The sequence below is a fragment of the Entelurus aequoreus genome, linkage group LG28, assembly GCF_033978785.1.
Source record: "Entelurus aequoreus isolate RoL-2023_Sb linkage group LG28, RoL_Eaeq_v1.1, whole genome shotgun sequence".
Classification (NCBI taxonomy): domain Eukaryota; kingdom Metazoa; phylum Chordata; class Actinopteri; order Syngnathiformes; family Syngnathidae; genus Entelurus; species Entelurus aequoreus.
This window is the reverse complement of record NC_084758.1, coordinates 16185373-16204813: the sequence shown is the minus strand read 5'-3', so window position 1 is coordinate 16204813 and position 19441 is coordinate 16185373. Positions and strand designations below refer to the sequence as shown.

Here is a 19441-nt window from a genome sequence, read left to right as displayed (position 1 = left end):
TTGCTTTTGTGACGTCACGCGCATAAATCATATCCAAAGGAGTTTTTCAACCGGAAGTGTGGCGGGAATTTTAAAATTGCACTTTATAAGTTAACCCGGCCGTATTGGCATGTGTTGCAATGTTAAGATTTCATCATTGATATATAAACTATCAGACTGCGTGGTTGGTAGTAGTGGGTTTCAGTAGGCCTTTAAGGACGTTTGTGTGGTGTTGCTCCCTTATTATTCATTATTCCAAGCTGAATTGAATGTGTAGCAGTGGAAGCTGAACTGAATGTGACGTGGAGCTAAAAATACAGATACAGATAGCATTATCATTAGTCCAGAATCTTCACGGTCCCAATTAGGAACCAGTACCTAAAAAATACCGGTACTTGGTAGGGCTGCGAATCTTTGGGTGTCCCACGATTCGATTCAATATCGATTCTTGGGGTCACGATTCGATTCAAAATCGATTTTTTTTCGATTCAACGCGATTCTCGATTCAAAAACGATATTTTCCAGATTCAAAAGGATTCTCTATTCATTCAATACATAGATTTCAGCAGGATCTACCCCAGTCTGCTGACATGCAAGCCGAGTAGTAGATTTTTGTAAAAAAGCTTTTATAATTGTAAAGGACAATGTTTTATTAACTGATTTCAATAATGTAAATTTGTTTTAAAAATTAAATGAACCATAATATGACTTATTATATCTTTGTGAAAATATTGGACACAGTGTGTTGTCAAGCTTATGAGATGCAAGTGTAAGCCACTGTGACACTATTGTTCTTTTTTTTATTTTGTTTTATTTATTAATGTTTGTAATGATAATATCAATGGGGGATTTTTAATCACTGCTATGTTGAAATTGTTACTAATATTGATACTGTTGTTGATAATATTCATTTTTGTCTCACTACTTTTAGATTGTTCCGTGTCATGTTTGTGTCTCCTCAATTGCTCTGTTTATTGCTATTTTGAATGTTGCTGGGTCGGGTTTGGTTTTGAAATTGTATTGCATTATTATGGTATTGTTGTGTATTGTTTTCATTAAAAAATAAAAAAAATAAAAAATAAATAAATCGTTTTTGATTAGAGAGAATGTTGAATTGAAAAATAAATCGATTTTGAATCGAATCGTGACCCTAAGAATCGATTTTCAATTGAATCGTGGGACACCCAAAGATTCACAGCCCTAATATTAGGGGTGTAACGGTACACAAAAATGTTGGTTCAGTACGTACCTCGGTTTAGAGGTCACGGTTCGGTTCATTTTCCATACAGTAAGAAAACAACAAAATATAAATTTTTGGGTTATTTATTTACCAAATTTGCAAAATCTTCCACCAAAAATATTTTTCAAAGTGGAATATTTGATGTGAGGTAATCGGAACCTTGGATAGGTCAATAATTCATAATAACATTGATTTTGATTCAATATTATGTTTTGAGCAATGACAGTTTGAAAGAAAAAAAACAGCTTTGTTTTATTAGTCAACATTGCAACTTTTTCTAAATTACATTTAACCTTTAAGCTTTTTTATTTCACTTTTGTTATGTTTTTGTTTATTTTAATAGTATTTTTTAGAATGTGCCGTGGGCCTTTAAAAACATTAGCTGTGGGCCGCAGCACACTTTTGACACCCCTGCTATAGATGATAAAAAATGTAATCTGATAAATCTATGGATAAAAAGCAGAGCCTGGCGACGCATGCGCGTTTATCATAACTCTCTCTCTCTCTCTCTCTCTCTGCCCCTCCCTCACCAATGCTGCTGCATGCACAATTTGTTTTGTTTTTAACCCCTTCTTAACCATGAACGTACATTGAAAATACGCCCAACCCTAACTCAAAATGCCGGACATTTGAGGCATTTTAGAAACTCCGCCCGGACAGCTCCGCAAAAGAGGACATGTCCGGTGAAAAGAGGACGTATGGTCAGTCTATCGTAGCCCGTTATCTGCTAGCATGCCGTGCCTCAGTGTGCATCGTTTACACAACGTGCGTTACGCTTCTCAATGTCCGTGTGGAAACTCGTTCGGTACAACTCCGGACCGAACCGAAGCCCCCGTACCGAAACGGTTCAATTCAAATACACGTACCGTTACACCCCTAATATATATATATATATATATATATATATATATATATATATATATATATATATATATATATATATATATATATATATTAGGGGTGTGGGAAAAAATCGATTCGAATTCGAATCGCAATTCTCACGTTCTGCGTCTTACGTCACGTGAATATGGAACTAAAAAGGCAAGTGCATCTCCACCCTTAGTCATAACTGTGGACCTAATGGGTTTTAAACATTGAATTAGATAATATCTGGATGTTCTGCTTACTTGGACGGTGATGAAGCTGTGAGGACTCGGGTGGTTTGTCTTCATGGTCTTCAGTCTTCACCGAGACAACAGTCAGTTGAAACTTGGTGAGATCAGCCTCCTCCTCAGTTATCCATAGTTCCTGCTCTTCCTCTTTGACCCGGGGAAGCTGTGGCTCCTCCTCGTCTTCTTTGAGGTTGTAGTTTTTGACTGACACAGACTATGAGAACATTTGTCTTCCTGTGTGTTGTGTTAAAAACTGAAAGTGGTGTTTACATAGAACATTTTCAACAATTCCTCTTTAGAGCACAGCACCCACTTTCACTTGGAGGCATTCTACGACACGCTTATGTTCTTTTAATAAATCAATTGTTGACTTCTTTGGTTTAAGGTTGTACGGTATACCGGTATTAGTATAGTACTGCGATACTATGATTAAAAAGTACCGACTAGTAAAGTACATTGATTTCAAGTATCATCCCTGTATCAACCGAATGATAGCTTAACATGCTACACTAAACCACATACTCATTACTTTGGATGTGCTACAAGAGGCCTATAATTTCCAAAAACAAGTCAAGATTTCGCTACGTCCGATAAATAATTATTAAGACGATCATCGTAACTTTGAACACACTGCACACCTGTGAATGACGTGCATACTTAGTCCACAGCCATACATGTCACGCTAAGGGCGGCCGTATAAACAACGCCAACACTGTCATAAACCTGTGCCATATAGTACAACCACACTAAACAACAATGACAAACACATTTCGGGAGATAATTTGCACCGCAACACAACATAAACCCCACAGAACTTGCAGCACCAACTCTTCCGGGACGCTACAATATAAACAAACGCCATCGGTGGATCTACACCTAAAATCCACTGTAATGATGCCAAGTACAATAGCGTATCTAGTCGATACTACTATGATTACATCGATATTTTTTAGCATCACAACATCATCTTTTGTTTTTTTAAATGTATATTATGTTTCTAAACTCAGGAAATACGTCCCTGGACACATGAGGACTTTGAAGATGACCAATGTATGATCCTGTAACTACTTGGTATCGGATTGATACCCAAATTTGTGGTATCATACAAAACTAATGTAAAGCATACAAACAACATGAATAGGTGATTATTACATTTTAACAGAAGTGTAGATAGGACATGTTGAAACAGAAAATAACCAGATATTAACAGTCAATGAACAAGTAGATTAATAACTCATTTTCTACCACGTGTCCCTCATAATTTTGACAACATAATAGAATGGAAAATGACACAATATGTTACTGCATATGTCAGCAGTCAAATTAGGAGCCTTCGTTTGTTTACTTACTACTAAAAGACAAGTTGTCTAGTACCGTATTTTTCGGAGTATAAGTCGCTCCGGAGTATAAGTCGCACCGGCCTAAAATGCATAATAAAGAAGGGAAAAAAAACATATATAAGTTGCACTGGAGTATGAGTCGCATTTTTTGGGGAAATGTATTTGATAAAATCCAACACCAAGAATAGACATTTGAAAGGCAATTTAAAATAAATAAAGAATAGTGAACAACAGGCTGAATAAGTGTACGTTATATGAGGCAAAAATAACCAACTGAGAAGGTGCCTGGTATGTTAACGTAACATATTATGGTAAGAGTCATTCAAATAACTATAACATATAGAACATGCTATACGTTTACCAAACAATCAGTCACTCCCAATCGCTAAATCCCATGAAATCTTATACGTCTAGTCTCTTACGTGAATGAGCTAAATAATATTATTAGATATTCTACAGTAATGTGTTAACAATTTCACACATAAGTCGCTCCTGAGTATAAGTCGCACCCCCGGCCAAACTATGAAAAAAACTGTGACTTATAGTCCGAAAAATACGGTATATTCACTATTTTATTTTATTTAAGGACAAAATTTTAATAAGATACATATGTTTAATGTATTGTAGGATTTTTTTGTTAAAATAAAGCCAATAATGACATTTTTTGTGGTTTCCTTTATTTACAAAAGTACAGAAATACATTTTGGCACCGGTAACAAAATATTGGTATCGGCACTACTTTGGTTATTGAAAGACGATTGCGAATGATTGTTTACTTTCACTTTCATCAGCTCTGTGCACTTTTAATTTATTCTATGTCCTTTATTGTCATGTGTTTTTACCTTATCTTTTGTGGATTTTTTACAAAACTGCACTGCATCCTTATAATTTCCCCATTGTTGAATACAAACCCCGTTTCCATGTGAGTTGGGAAATTGTGTTGGATGTAAATATAAACGGAATACAATGATTTGCAAATCCTTTTCAACCCATATTCAATTGAATGCACTACAAAGATAAGATATTTGATGTTCAAACACATAAACTTTATTTTTTTTTGCAAATAATAATCAACTTAGAATTTCATGGCTGCAACACGTGCCAAAGTAGTTGGGAAAGGGCATGTTCACCACTGTGTTACATAGCCTTTCCTTTTAACAACACTCAGTAAACGTTTGGGAACTGAGGAGACACATTTTTGAAGCTTCTCAGGTGGAATTCTTTCCAATTCTTGCTTGATGTACAGCTTAAGTTGTTCAACAGTCCGGGGGTCTCCGTTGTGGTATTTTAGGCTTCATAATTCGCGACACATTTTCAATGGGAGACAGGTCTGGACTACAGGCAGGCCAGTCTAGTACCCGCACTCTTTTACTATGAAGCCACGTTGATGTAACACGTGGCTTGGCACTGTTTTGCTGAAATAAGCAGGGGCGTCCATGGTAACATTGCTTGGATGGCAACATATGTTGCTCCAAAACCTGTATGTACCTTTCAGCATTAATGGTGCCTTCACAGATGTGTAAGTTACCCATGTCTTGGGCACTAATACACCTAAGTGTTTCCCACACATTCACTTATTTGTGGCGGCCCGCCACGAAGGAATTACGTCCGCCACAAATAAAAAATAAATAAATACAAATATTAAAAATTTAAAAATATATATATATTGTTTTTGTCCTCTCCAGCTTCTCAGGCATATCATATAGTTGATGTAGATGCCCATATCGGCTGTTCAGATTTACTTTACAAAAGAGAAGTGTAGGATACTTCTCTTGTTGCCTTATTTGTATTTGACTTTATTAAATGTATTTATATTAGAAACACAACATGTGTATATAACATAGGATGCAAAGTCTGCAGGCAGTAGGAAACACATGGTTAAGTGTAGGGAGTAAAACTGATGGCAGTCTAAAGTTCAAGATTTTTGGAGCTCTTTGTTCAGTGGATCAGATGTTTGATAAAGCTCTGTGTCTATCTACCAACACTACTGTTTTCTGTTTATTTGTTACCGACTGTGGCAGGACACCTTTGCCTCTGTTTCACTTTATGTTGCTGGTAAATAATATGGTTGTAGTAGTAGGCTAAAGTTAAATTATTTAGTATGCTCTAATTAAAGGGGCAGAGCTTTGAGACATTTTAGCTTTTATATTTTATAAGATATATTTTTTGTAAGAACCACAATTAATAAATATATTTCAGTGAATAACTTATTGTTCAAATCTGTATATAAATGTGTACATAACGTGCTGTAATTATATTGTAAAATGGATGGATGGATGGATGGATAGATGGACGTTTAAAACAAAACTGTTATTATTAATTAGTAAGTATACATTTTTTGAGCCTTTTTAGAGAAAATCAAATCATTGTAGTAAATTATGTAAATTACTCAATGATGTCATGGTGACCACGCCCATAGCCACGCCCATAGCAATGCCCCCACCGCCACAGGTATCTTGGCAGTTTATGGGAAACACTGCACCCCCATACCATCACAGATGCTGGCTTTTCAACTTTGCGCTTATAACAATCCGGATGGTTCTTTTCCTCTTTGGTCCGGAGGACACGACGTCCACAGTTTCCAAAAACAATTTGAAATGTGGACTCGTCAGACCACAGAACACTTTTCCACTTTGTATCAGTCCATTTCAGATGAGCTCAAGCCCAGCGAAGCCGACTGCGTTTCTGGGTGTTGTTGATAAACGGTTTTCGCCTTGCATAGGAGAGTTTTAACTTGCACTTACAGATGTAGCGACCAACTGTAGTTACTGACAGTAGTTTTCTGAAGTGTTCCTGAGCCCATGTGGTGATATCCTTTACACACTGATGTCGCTTATTGATGCAGTACAGCCTGACGGATCGAAGGTCACGGGCTTAGCTGCTTACATGCAGTGATTTCTCCAGATTCTCTGAACCCTTTGATGATATTACGGAGCGTAGATGGTGAGATCCCTAAATTCCTTGCAATAGCTGGTTGAGAAAGTGTTTTCCTTAACTTTTCAACAATTTGCTAACGCATTTGTTGACAAAGTGGTGACTCTCGCCCCATCCTTGTTTGTGAATGACTGAGCATTTCATGGAATCTACTTTTATACCCAATCATGGCACCCACCTGTTCCCAATTTGCCTGTTCACCTGTGGGATGTTCCAAATAAGTGTTAGATGAGCATTCCTCAACTCCCTCAGTCTTTTTTGCCACTTGTGCCAGCTTTTTTAAACATGTTGCAGGCATCAAATTCCAAATGAGCTAATATTTGCAAAAAATAAAGTTTTCCAGTTTGAACGTTAAATATCTTGTCTTTTCAGTCTATTCAATTGAATAAACGTTGAAAAGGATTTGCAAATCATTGTATTTTGTTTTTATAACAACGTGCCAACTTCACTGGTTTTGGTTTTGTTTAATCAAATTAATTTTGGCCTGTAGATTATGGGATCACTAGGACTGTTGATAAAACGCAGCCGTGACTCATCATAAGTAAAGTGTGTTTACTTCAAACTGACAGTGTGTATGATTGTGAGAAACTTTTGAGGAGTAAATATGGTTTGTTAAAGGCCTACTGAAATAAAATTGCTTTATTTAAACGGGAATAGCAGATCCCTTCTATGTGTCATACTTGATCATTTCGCGATATTGCCATATTTTTGCTGAAAGGATTTAGTAGAGAAAATCGACGATAAAGTTCGCAACTTTTGCTCGCTGATAAAAAAAGCCTTGCCTGTACCGGAAGTAGCGTGACGTCACAAGCGGTAGTGCTGCTCACAATTCCCGTTGTTTACAATGGAGTGAGAGAGATTCTGACCGAGAAAGTGACGATTACACCATTAATTTGAGCGAGGATGAAAGATTCGTAGATGAGGAACGTTACAGTGAAGGACTTGAAAGGCAGTGATGGACGTATCTTTTTTCGCTCTGACCGTAACTTAGGTACAAGCTGGCTCATTGGATTCCACACTCTCTTCTTTTTCTATTGTGTATCACAGATTTGTATTTTAAACCATTTTAGATACTATATCCTCTTGAAAATGAGAGTCGAGAACGCGAAATGGACATTCACAGTGACTGAACATGTAAATACACGATTAATAATTCAGCTTTGCGAAGCTAAAAAAAATAGAAGCTAACCTAGCTACGTAGCCAACTTGATAGCAGCAGTCTCAAATGCAGATAGAAACTAAATTTAAAAAAAACCTGACTGGATGGATAGACAGAAGACCAATAATACTATTAAACCATGAACATGTAAATACACGATTAATAATATTCCGCTTGGCGGAGCTAAAAAAACAGAAGCTAACCTAACCAAATAAGTGTTTGATGAGCATTCCTCAACTTTATCAGTATTTATTGCCACCTTTCCCAACTTCTTTGTCACGTGTTGCTGGCATCAAATTCTAAAGTTAATGATTATTTGCACAAAAAAAATGTTTTATCAGTTTGAACATCAAATATGTTGTCTTTGTAGCATATTCAACTGAATATGGGTTGAAATTTATTTGCAAATCATTGTATTCCGTTTATATTTTCATCTAACACAATTTCCCAACTCATATGGAAACGGGGTTTGTATATTCGGTGACTGAGTTTAGTGTAAACTTGTTGATACACAGTGTGTCTGAAACTGTCTCGTTTTCATGAACAATATAATAAAGCATTGCATCATCCCTACAAGTCAAATAATTTAGAAATAGTGTAAATAGTGTAGTAGAATTTCTGACCTTTTGACCTATATTTCTTGTCTTTTAAGAATGTCCGCTCATTTTCAATACTCTTGTATTTTTGTGCCATTGAATGGACCAGTTGTGGGACAAAAGTGAATATTAAGTCGTGCCAACCTGTCTATGGAATGTGTTGACTGTCTACAGAATTCGAGTTGTTATGGAACAGATAGGAAAAGCAAAACAGGACATTGACGCATTTGATAAGGAACGATGACGCACAACAGACATATAAAAAATGGGAGAAGACCGGAACTCGGGGGTGATTTTGGCTTGTGTGTGTCTTGTGTGCTCTGGAGTACATTGTGTCTGCTTGCACGGAAAACTTAATTCAACCTGCACTTCTGATAATGGGTAAATAAATTTGTTGTACTAAACTACTTTTGTTGCCTGTTTAAGCTTCGGACAATCCACTACACAAATTGGCGTCACGAACAGGATGGTTTAGAAGCTACAGGTCGACAGCCGCTCTCGCTCTCTCTGTCAGGCAGACAGTGTGCTGCACGCGCGCATCTAATACAAGGTAAGCGTTTTGCTTAAAGTGTAAACATTTTCTGCCTGGAGAGAGCCAGATCGATAAGACTAATTGCTGAATCTATTTTGATAAAAGATAGGTTTAGTCAGGTTCTCCAAAAACAACCTGGACTGGGGTAAATTATGGTTGGATTGAGTTGTTTTATATGTGATCATTTGTCTGTGTGTTTGTTGAAAACTTGTGATTTCTTGTTTTTAACATCAGGGGATTGTTGATAGAATTTTGGTGGTTTGGAGTGTAGAAGCATAGACTATGTGAGACGAAAAATTTCTCTTAACCTCTTCATCCTCTGTCGTTGCTGGCAGAGGATGCTTCTTTCTGCAAGTGCATCAGAATTAGCCAGAGTTGGATACAGCTAAATTTAAGGCAGGGTTTTGCTAACTGATGTGACATTTGGCCCATACAAATTTATGAAGTCTATGAATGTGCGACATATCTCTCTATGTGGAAACTGCAGCGGTGGAAAAGCCTCATTTTGGGTGACCGTTTGGTGACTCCGGTAAAGGAGATCAACTGAGCTGTATTTGTCACGACGTTCTGTTTAATTGGCTGCAGTATAGATGGATATTGATCGGGCTGCATATGGTAGAGCTTTGGTGGAGCTTTGGTGAAACTTTGGTGAAACTGTATGGAACTGACCAAAACATGATGACTGTAGAGCATTGGGTGATTATCAGTGACTCTATGGTGCTTTTATGCTGTTGCCGTGTATTGGTCAGGGAGTAAAACCAGGAGCTGCTCCGCTGGAACGGGTTAATCGCCGTTGTATGAGTAATGATGGGACCTGGGGTTTGGTGATATGAGACGGCCGATTCCACAAAAGCACGCGTGCATTAGTTGTTTATATTGGTCCGGACCAGGGGGGAGTGGTTTGTGGGATAAAAATGTGTGTGTTTTTTAAATTTATATATATATATCTGCGTATTTTAATAACTTTTGTGTAGCACCTGGTTTCTTGTCTGGTTTAATCCCCCCCTTGCTTTCCCCCCCCCCCCTCTTGCAACCTCCCCTCACGCTTTTTTCACAGCCCCGCTATCTGTAAAAGTCTGGAAATTGTCTAAAATGTGTGTGCGTGTGAGAAAGTAGACAAAGTTTATGTACAGAAAACATATGAGTGAATGATTTATCCATTTAATTATCTTATTCCGCTCTCGGAGGTTGGATCGCGGGGGCAGCAGCCTAAGCAGGGAAGCCCAGATTACCCTCCTTAAACTTGACTATTTGTCCATCTAAGAGTGAATGATAAATGTTGTTCTTATTATTAAGGTTCTGATATGATACAGCTGTGCTTCTGGATGAGAAAATTAGTTGTCTATTGCATTTACTTTTAACTGTGCTGGTAAATTCTCTGTGTGTGAGTGACTGTGTGACGCATATAGTCTCAGCTGGGAGACATTTTGAGATAAGAGTGTGTGCGTGTGACGAGGCTGTGTGAGTGACAGCTGCGTGAGGCATTGGTTCGAAGAGGAGTGACACTGATAGCATTGAGCTAGGTTAGCATTGTGTTAGCATAGCATTGAGCTAGGTTAGCATTGAGCTAGGATAGCATTGAGCTAGGTTAGCATTGTGTTAGCAAAAGTTTGCTTACTGAGGCATGGTAAGGCTAAGTTAGCATCTAGCTTGGCATTACTAAGTGTGGTTGAACAGTTATTCTCGGTCTGTAGAGTGTGCTAGTAGTAGGTGCTTGCTAAGTCCAGTAAAATAATAGATATATGGAAAATTACACGTTTAAATATCAATCAATAAATACGGATTGTGGGACATTGAAACATTGTTTAATTCATCATTCATTTATATGTCTAGTATACTTTTTTTTGGTACAGCCTTGTTGCTTATCTGATCCATCCAGTTTCTGTGTGGAAGTTGAGTCAAACACACACGCACAAACATCATAGATTAGGACACATTGTAACTTTGAATTAATAGTTATACAACAAATAAATTAATAATATTGAATTTAAATTTGAGAAAGATAAATTGATTATACATTGACATTTTAATTTTTTTTAGGAATAAACACACAATAAAATAAAAGTTAAATTTATATTCTAATACATCTAAGGGCATCTGTGAAACATAGAGTCTGAAGAAGTACAGATAAGAGCCACTCAGCGCCATTGTCAAAACAAAACGTAGAGAAGCGTTAAACAAATTCTAATCAGAAGGAAGACAGACCAAAATATGAGAACTTAAGTAAACAGACAGCAAGTAAACCAGAAATAATAATGTAAATAAATAACAAAGAAAGCAAATTTTTATGTGACATTGGTGCATGTAGAATTACAAATAGAGAATAAAACTAAATGGAAATAACTGTCTGCAAGATGAGCATGACGTCATGAATTGTGCTCGGGTTAGTAATAGATAGATAGATAGACAGATAAAACGTTATTGATTCCTTCAGGAGAGTTCCCTTTGGAAGAAGAACTAAAAAGTAAACAGTAACTAATAAGGGTATAAATGGAAACAAAATAGATTCTATTAAAAGAGAAACTAGGCATTAACGACCATGATATAAAAAAGTATTGCACTGTTATTGTTTTGCATTCCCTGTCATCCTAGCCCCCCAAAGAGGAGTTGTACAGTGTAATGATGTATGAGACAAAGGATTTTTTATAGGCTAAACCAGTAGTTCTCAAAGGAGGGTATGGTGTTTCCGCTCGGACAAAAAAGGGAGGTACTTGAAGGTATGCCAAGGGGTACCTGAGATTTTAAATATTTTAAAATAGCGACAATTCAAAATCCTTTATAAATATAATTATAGAAGAATAATTCTTCAACAAAATAAATATTTAGAATTAAGTTCACGAGCCCATATGGATCTCTATTGCAATATCCAAAGAAGGTTGATGATTGATTATATGTATAGAAATCTTTATTATAATTTAATCACTATTTAATTTTTAAAACGTTTTAGTTATTCTTATTTTTTGATTGTCCAAATAAGTCCAGTAAGACTACAACAAATGAGCAATATGGTGCACTGTTATACAATTTAATAAATCAGAAAATAATGACATTATGCTGTATTTTATTTCTTTAATTTACTGGAAAAAAAGGTTAAAAACCACTGCCCTAAATCATATCTAAAGCTAAAATTATTTTATAAGACTGATTATTTTGGATTCGTAAATAGTATGCTGTTGATTGTGGTTAGCTGCAAGTTTGTTTAGTTGTTTGTTTAGTTGCTTGAGTGAAATGGGAAGAAATCAATAGGAATAATTACATGCAAAATGGAATAAAACTATGAGTGCGATAGATAATGAATGAATAGATGAAATAAGTTTATTTTGGTAGTGTAATCAACCATCAACCAATTTGTGTGAGCAGTTTAACAGTAAATTAGACATATTACCAATCATACACATTTACACACAGAAAAGAAAAGAAAAAAGAATGACCGAAAAAAGAATAGGCGGAAGCCAAAGCTTATATTGGCCTATGATATACAATTACTGAACATTAAATTACCTGGAACATCAACGTTAAAAGATGAAAGTAATTGTTACTATATTTTATAATGTTAAAAAACTTTACTTTTCAAGGGTCTCTTAAACCATAACAAAAAACGACATGTGTTCAGCTCATCACTGAGGATGGTACACCATTTAACTCCTAAAACTGAAATACATTTGTGTTTTTATTTTATTTTACTTGACCTATTTCAAAAATCGATACCCGCCTTAAATGATAGTTTTCTCCTCATAATGTAAACAAGCTAAGAATACAAACTGGAAGGCTGTTGTTCTTTACTCGGAAACATAATTGCAATTGTTTTAAAATTAAATTATCTGAACATTTAACACATTATGACTTAAAAAATGGATTGATATGATCATAACAATAATGCTTTGTGTAATATTGAAATGAGCCTTTTAAGTTTAAGTATTGGGTCTATATTTATTCTATAAACATTTCCCCAAACTTCAAAACAATATTACATATGGAAAAATAAATGAATAAAATAACATGTGCAGACATTGCTTATTCAGCATGTGTTTAACTTTATACCGAATAGCAATGGATTTGGATATTTTTCTTTAATATGTTCAATATGTGGCTTCCAACATATTAATGATCAATTATTATTCTCAAGAATGTAGTTCATATACTCTGTCAATTTCCACTTGATTCAACTTTAATTTTTGTTTCACAATTTGACTTTGCACCCTGGACAGGTCGCCACCTCATCACAGGGCCAACACAGATAGATAGACAGACAACATTCACGCACTAGGGCAAATTTAGTCTTATTAATTTCTACATATTGAGATCTAATACTTAAAATAACTACTTAACCACTGTTGTGAAACACCTTTCTAATTTATGGGAGTATTGGGATAGGATTGAGGAAGATGTCTGCTGTGGTGGTGGTTAGTTTGGAAATTAATTTAATAAAAGTAACTTTAAAGTGCAGTCTGACATTTTAGTTTGGAATAATTTATAGTTTTATTTAGACATTGCAGTACACCATACCATGCGCCCGGGAATCATGTTTGGTGATTTGGCTCCCAAGTTTTTTGTGGTCTTTGGTATGACTCGACCGGGGTTTTGGGCTTGCGACCTGCCGATCTCAGGGCGGACACTCTAACCACTAGGCCACTGAGATAAAGGAGGCAAACCAAATCTCAACAGCTTTCAGTTAGCTACAGATTTTGAGAGTATAATGCGAATAACTATAACTTTACAACTGTTTTGCTGTGAATAGTGTTGAACAATAATTACAAAAAACAGCCTACATTAATAATTAGAATAAGAGCCGATATGTAAAGTTAAAAATAAAAAATAAAAAAGAGGAGAAGTGTGATTAGGCATGGCGCTTAGAGCATGGCCTTGTGTGTTTGTTATGACCAAGTTGGATAACCAGTCGGAGACGGGCAAGGCAAGGATATGTTTGTGCGCCGTTTTTCATGCAACAAAGAGAAAAGAAAGAAAATAAAAGCAAAATTAAAATGCAGACAATACAAATAAACACAGTGCGGACGTTAAAAGTTAAAAGATTAAAAGATTAAAAGATTTAGCTGAAAGATAAGGAGAAACGTGAATAAAAACATTCCTTTGTTTTGGAGAGTATCACGCACAGCGGGAGGTCAGAGTGCAAGCATGACAGCTTGCTCGCGCCTACTGATAGACAAATGATAGTTTAAATTAACTTATACATAATCTTTAAGTGAATTAAAAGGGTACTTAAATACACATGAAGTAGTACGTATAATCTTTGAATTAAGGTTTTTGATTAGCAATTAATGGGATAGTTAAGACTGTAATTTTAAAACGTGATATGCAAAATTGAACTAACCGAGAGGATATGAAAACGATGGGTGTACATGTTTTGAGTTCCAAATTCTGGAGGAAAAAACCTCAACAAAACGTAAAACCATACAGACGGACTTGGGTGATAGCCACGGTTGTGCTAGGTCAAGCGAGGGTGGAAAGGATGTGCAGCCGGGGGACTGCCAACTTCTCTGAACAAGACAAGCTCCAAGGTGTAGCCAGAACATGCTCACAAAAAATACAGGTGTGACAGCAGGACGAACAGCAGGATACAAACAGACCCCTGCTGGACATAAGTGTCAACGGACAATGTTCAACACAATCTTTGAAGCATTCCTTTGTGGTCAACCTGCACACACCTTGTAATGACCTGCTTACGAACTGTGCCCTGACAATTCAATACTGCACAGAAGGAACTTCCTGATGTTGCCTGACAGCACGACATCAGCTGACAACTAATAGGGACGCCTCCCAGGAACGAATGGAAGACGGGGACTGCTCCAACTGTCCTAGCACTGGCTGACTGAGGTGCGTCCGTGTGTCCTGCCACCCAAACCGCCAAAGTGTATGATCACCAATTGGACGACTCATAATAGGAGCCTTTTGACTCTTATATATGGTGGGACTCAAGGTATGGCCGCTCATGTGAACTATCCTTACAACAATTAGAATGGTATAAGATGGACAACTAATGACCCACATTGTTCCCTCTGTCCTGCCTACGAAACCAAAAATGTAGGTCAAATGATAAAACAGGGCGTAGCTGCAGCTGATTGAACCGATACGCTAATACCACATTTTCAATTATTTCGGTTGTCTGTTAAAAACAAAGCTATTGGTTGCAATTTGGACATTCCTGCTGTAGGCTACAAAGAGCTAGCAGCTACACAACAGCTGAGCTAAAACAAAATTTAAGCATCTCAAATATTTATAGTTGCTTATTACATACACAAAGTCGCAGAGAGACAGAAGTCTGTAGAAAGTAATCAGTAACAAACGTGTCCGCATTATTAAACTTTCTACCACAGGAAACATACTGAACAAATACTGCAGTTACTGTCAGACTCTAATCCGGATTACCTTGTCTATCAGAGACATGGTTAAAACCCACAACACCTTTACGTTCTAATTAATGTCCCGGGGTACAAGATTACAGAAAAGACAGATCGAGTGACAAAGGGGGGAGGAATTATGATTTATGAAAGGGAAAACATTAAAAGTAGATCAATTTGAGTATGTTGAAATTAAAATCACATTTTCCTCAGAAATGTATTTCAAGGTAATTGTAGTATACCGACCGACCACAGCTAAAGATATTTTTCTTGATTCATTTTCAGACATCCTCAAACAGCATAGTATGACAGAAGTAACGTCATGGAGGACGTTAATCTGGACTGGTTAAATAAGACGCGTAGAAAGAAACTTAAGGATATTATAAACGGCTTCTATATGATACAAATGAAAGCAGCCCTACTAGAATTACAATTGGATGACAAAAATTAAAGAGAACATCTGTAAATACACGAATACAAAACCAGAAAGAAGAGTGTTAAAATAAAAATACCATTGGATTCTAATAAAGACATGAGGACTCAGCTCTCAAAAGAGCAATTATAACAGGTCTAAATACAGATCGTATGTTTTAAAAGTTTGGAGGAACAAGGTAACAATGTTTATGCGGAAGTCTAAGGCTGACTTTCATTTAGAATTAATCAAAGCTGCAAAAGGGAACAATAGAGAGTTATGGAAAACCAGATACAAACTTACGGGAAGAGAGCAAACAAGAAACAACACTATAACATTAAATATCAATGGCGCTACTATCGCAGACAGTCTGGACATAAGTAATAATTTTAATGAACATTTCATCCAGTCTGTACAAACCCTGAATAAAAATCCCTCAAAATCAGTGCAAATAATTGTCATTTATTCAGGATGGACTCATTTTAGAAGTAACAAATGAAACAAAGTTAAACAAAATCTTCACTGCATTATCAGACTCACGATCTAGAGATATATATACGGGTTGGACACTATCTTCCTAAAAACATATAAGGATTGTATTATTGCTCGTATAACAACGATTGATAAATAAATCAATAACGGAAAACACTTTCCCTACCACGTCGAGAAACTGCTACTATGATTAAATCCATAAAGCAGGAAATAAAGAAGACCAGAACATGTACAGACCAATTAGCCTTCTCCACGTTATAACAAAAGGAATAGAAAATTTGAAATTAAAAAGTGGCTTTGGAGCAATCAAGGCTGCTCACACGGTCACTAAGATGGGCATTATGTTGACACATCAATTTAATGAGTATTATATTTATCCATGAGAGCATTTTTGTTGTAAATTGTGAGGTATGGCTGTTAAAATCTTGGTTGTTTTTACGAATGATGACAGATGTGAACAAGAGCATGTATTGTCTTTGTGTGATGATGTCAATAAGGTGTGGTTGTATTGTATGGTAAGTATGTGTCCATGAAGGGGCATTTGGTGACTTTTCTTATAATTGAATACATGCTACAGTATGATTATTTTTGATTAATTATTGATTATTATGAATGTATATATTTATTATGATTAATTAGTGTCATAATTTTATTGCTTGATTTGTGGATCCTTTTAATTTAGGTAGCCAGGGACTACAGATGGAAAGTAGCTATTTAGATATAATCTAGTACAGAACATATCTGTTTCTGAACTTAATGTTTCTGTGCATTGTCCCATCATAGATAGACTAAATTAAATACAACTATTTAGTGAATTATTGTGGCCACAATAATTCACTAGGTGTTGTAAAATATCAAAGTACTATTGCAAAAGCGAACAGTGACCTCAAACATGACCTGTCCTCCGCCTCTGTTCTTGCTGCACTTGACTATCAGCTGTCTTTTCTTTTTCTTGGATGTTTCTGAAACTACTAATACTACTAGTACTACTACTATTACTATTACTACGACTAACACTGTCCCTGTGAGAGGGACAGAGGGGGGAGGTGAGTTTGGATTGGGTCAAGTTTGAGCGTGTTGAGGTTTTATTTAATCGATATGATCAATCCGGTACAAGAATAAAGGAACGTAATGATTTAGATTGACAATTGCAGTGGTTGGCGAAAGCAACCCCAACCTCAAAGGAGGGTGCCAATTCAGTAATTAAATGTTTTGTGAATGATCTAATATCCCGACATGGTTTCCCCAAAAAGATTAGGTCAAACAACGGCACCTATTTTAAGAAAACAGGTTATCATCTTCAGTCACAAGATCAGCACTTCTCAGGACCAGCAGCTTCCTAGGAAGGTGGAAAGACCAGGAGACCAAAATGGTAAGTTTGCAAAATGTAGAATTTGTGTGCCAGTTCCTCTGTGCAGATATGAGGATGAAAGCAGCCACTCCAGATTCCCTTGCACTCGCTAAGAGGGGCACGGTCAAAGCCGATCCAGGACCAACACCCGATACCTGACTGGAAGGAACCGAGAGGAGAGACAACACCTTGCCAGCGATGACGAGAACAACTAAGGTTGCCAGCCAATGGGTCCACCGGGACTCCAGCAGCTGTGGAAAGAAGTGTCGGGAGTGCCGAAGCAGCGAGGAGGCCTGAAGCAAGCCGAGGGCCTGGACCAAAGCCCCACGCCCCATACTCTGCCCCAGCCTTCCCCAAAGCCCCCACAGCTCCAACTCTACCTGAGTTTTCCCCAATTTCGGCCAGCACGCACATGCCACTGAACAGTCTGCCCAATGGACTGAACCACACCCCAAGAAGAGACAGAGACAGACTGTTTGAGTGGATCTCTTTCTTCACCAGGGCAGCCAAAAGCCCAACGAGGTGTCGGCAGGCCACCAGCCTGAGGCACCACCGAGCCATCTATACGAGCACTAATCGAACATGGACTCATACGAAATTCAGTTGTGTGTTCAAAATCAATTGATAATTAACAATATTGGTAACTACATTCATTGCAAATGCCGGGAAAAATATTTTTGCAAATGTCTTACAGTCATAAGTCTATATACATTCATCTATTTATGTTCAATGATGTTCATGATCAAAGTATTTGTTATTCCTTTACTAAATCAAAGGGTAGGCCACTAATTGTGTTCTGTGAGATGGTTTTACTGCAGGCTGGTAACAGCGATCGCTCTGAAGGAGGGTCATAGACGGAATTTTTGCCTCGTATAAAAACATTGAGGTTTTTGCCTCTATCTGCGGTAGAGATTTAAGTTAGTGGTCTATATCAGAAATTGTTTTGGTCCAGGGTCTTAAGACCCTGGAAGGCGGGTATGTAGTAGAATTTCTGACCTTTTGACCTATATTTCTTGTCTTTTAAGAATGTCCGCTCATTTTCAATACTCTTGTATTTTTGTGCCATTGAATGGACCAGTTGTGGGACAAAAGTGAATATTAAGTCGTGCCAACCTGTCTATGGAATGTGTTGACTGTCTACAGAATTCGAGTTGTTATGGAACAGATAGGAAAAGCAAAACAGGACATTGACGCATTTGATAAGGAACGATGACGCACAACAGACATATAAAAAATGGGAGAAGACCGGAACTCGGGGGTGATTTTGGCTTGTGTGTGTCTTGTGTGCTCTGGAGTACATTGTGTCTGCTTGCACGGAAAACTTAATTCAACCTGCACTTCTGATAATGGGTAAATAAATTTGTTGTACTAAACTACTTTTGTTGCCTGTTTAAGCTTCGGACAATCCACTACAATAGGAACATATAAAGTTAGCAAACACGCGAAAGTAAGAAGTAAACAAACCTGTTCCGTGTAACACGACTTCCGGTTTCTTGAAAACAGCGTCCAATAGTTGATGTTGTCGCTCGGTCTCCTCTTTTGGAGAAAGCTCCTCCTTATACTCGGCTATCGTAATTTCGCACATTTTCAAACACTTTGCACTCACATTTGATGTCTGCTCGGCGATGTGTTAAACCCTTCCTTGCCTCTTTGTTAGCGGCTAACGAGCTAAGCTAAGTAGCAAGCTAAGCTAGCCCGAGAAGCTTCAAAGTTCACTGAGACGAATCGAGGTTATGCTGAAATTAATAATAAATAACGTGTAGTTTTTCCATACGTCAGACAAATAACGGTAGACGTTGAGGAATTACACATTTAAAAGCCCTCGCGGCTATGTTGTGTCGGCGTGTTCCCAAGTATCTAATGTTTCGGTCGTCTTCTTTTTCTTGTTCCGGTTTACTGGCGGGTTGCAGTCATGACTTTAAAGGCGAGTACGGCCCC

General features: G+C 37.1%; 1 protein-coding gene across 4 annotated transcripts in view; it reads right to left on the bottom strand.

The window, feature by feature from the left end:
• Positions 1–19441, bottom strand: part of LOC133645174 (oocyte zinc finger protein XlCOF20-like) — a 31054-nt gene extending 11613 nt beyond the window's left edge. The window contains exons 1-2 of one of the 4 annotated variants that reach the window (XR_009824922.1): positions 18968–19441; positions 2347–2565 (exon numbers count right to left, since the gene is read on the bottom strand). Coding sequence is in view for 2 of the 4 variants with exons in the window: in XM_062040026.1 (XP_061896010.1) it covers positions 18968–19088 (121 nt within the window). In the remaining 2 variants the exon portion in view is untranslated. The remainder of the gene's footprint in view (positions 1–2346; positions 2566–18967) is intronic. The other 3 variants (XR_009824921.1, XM_062040026.1, XM_062040025.1) reach the window with 3 other exon arrangements.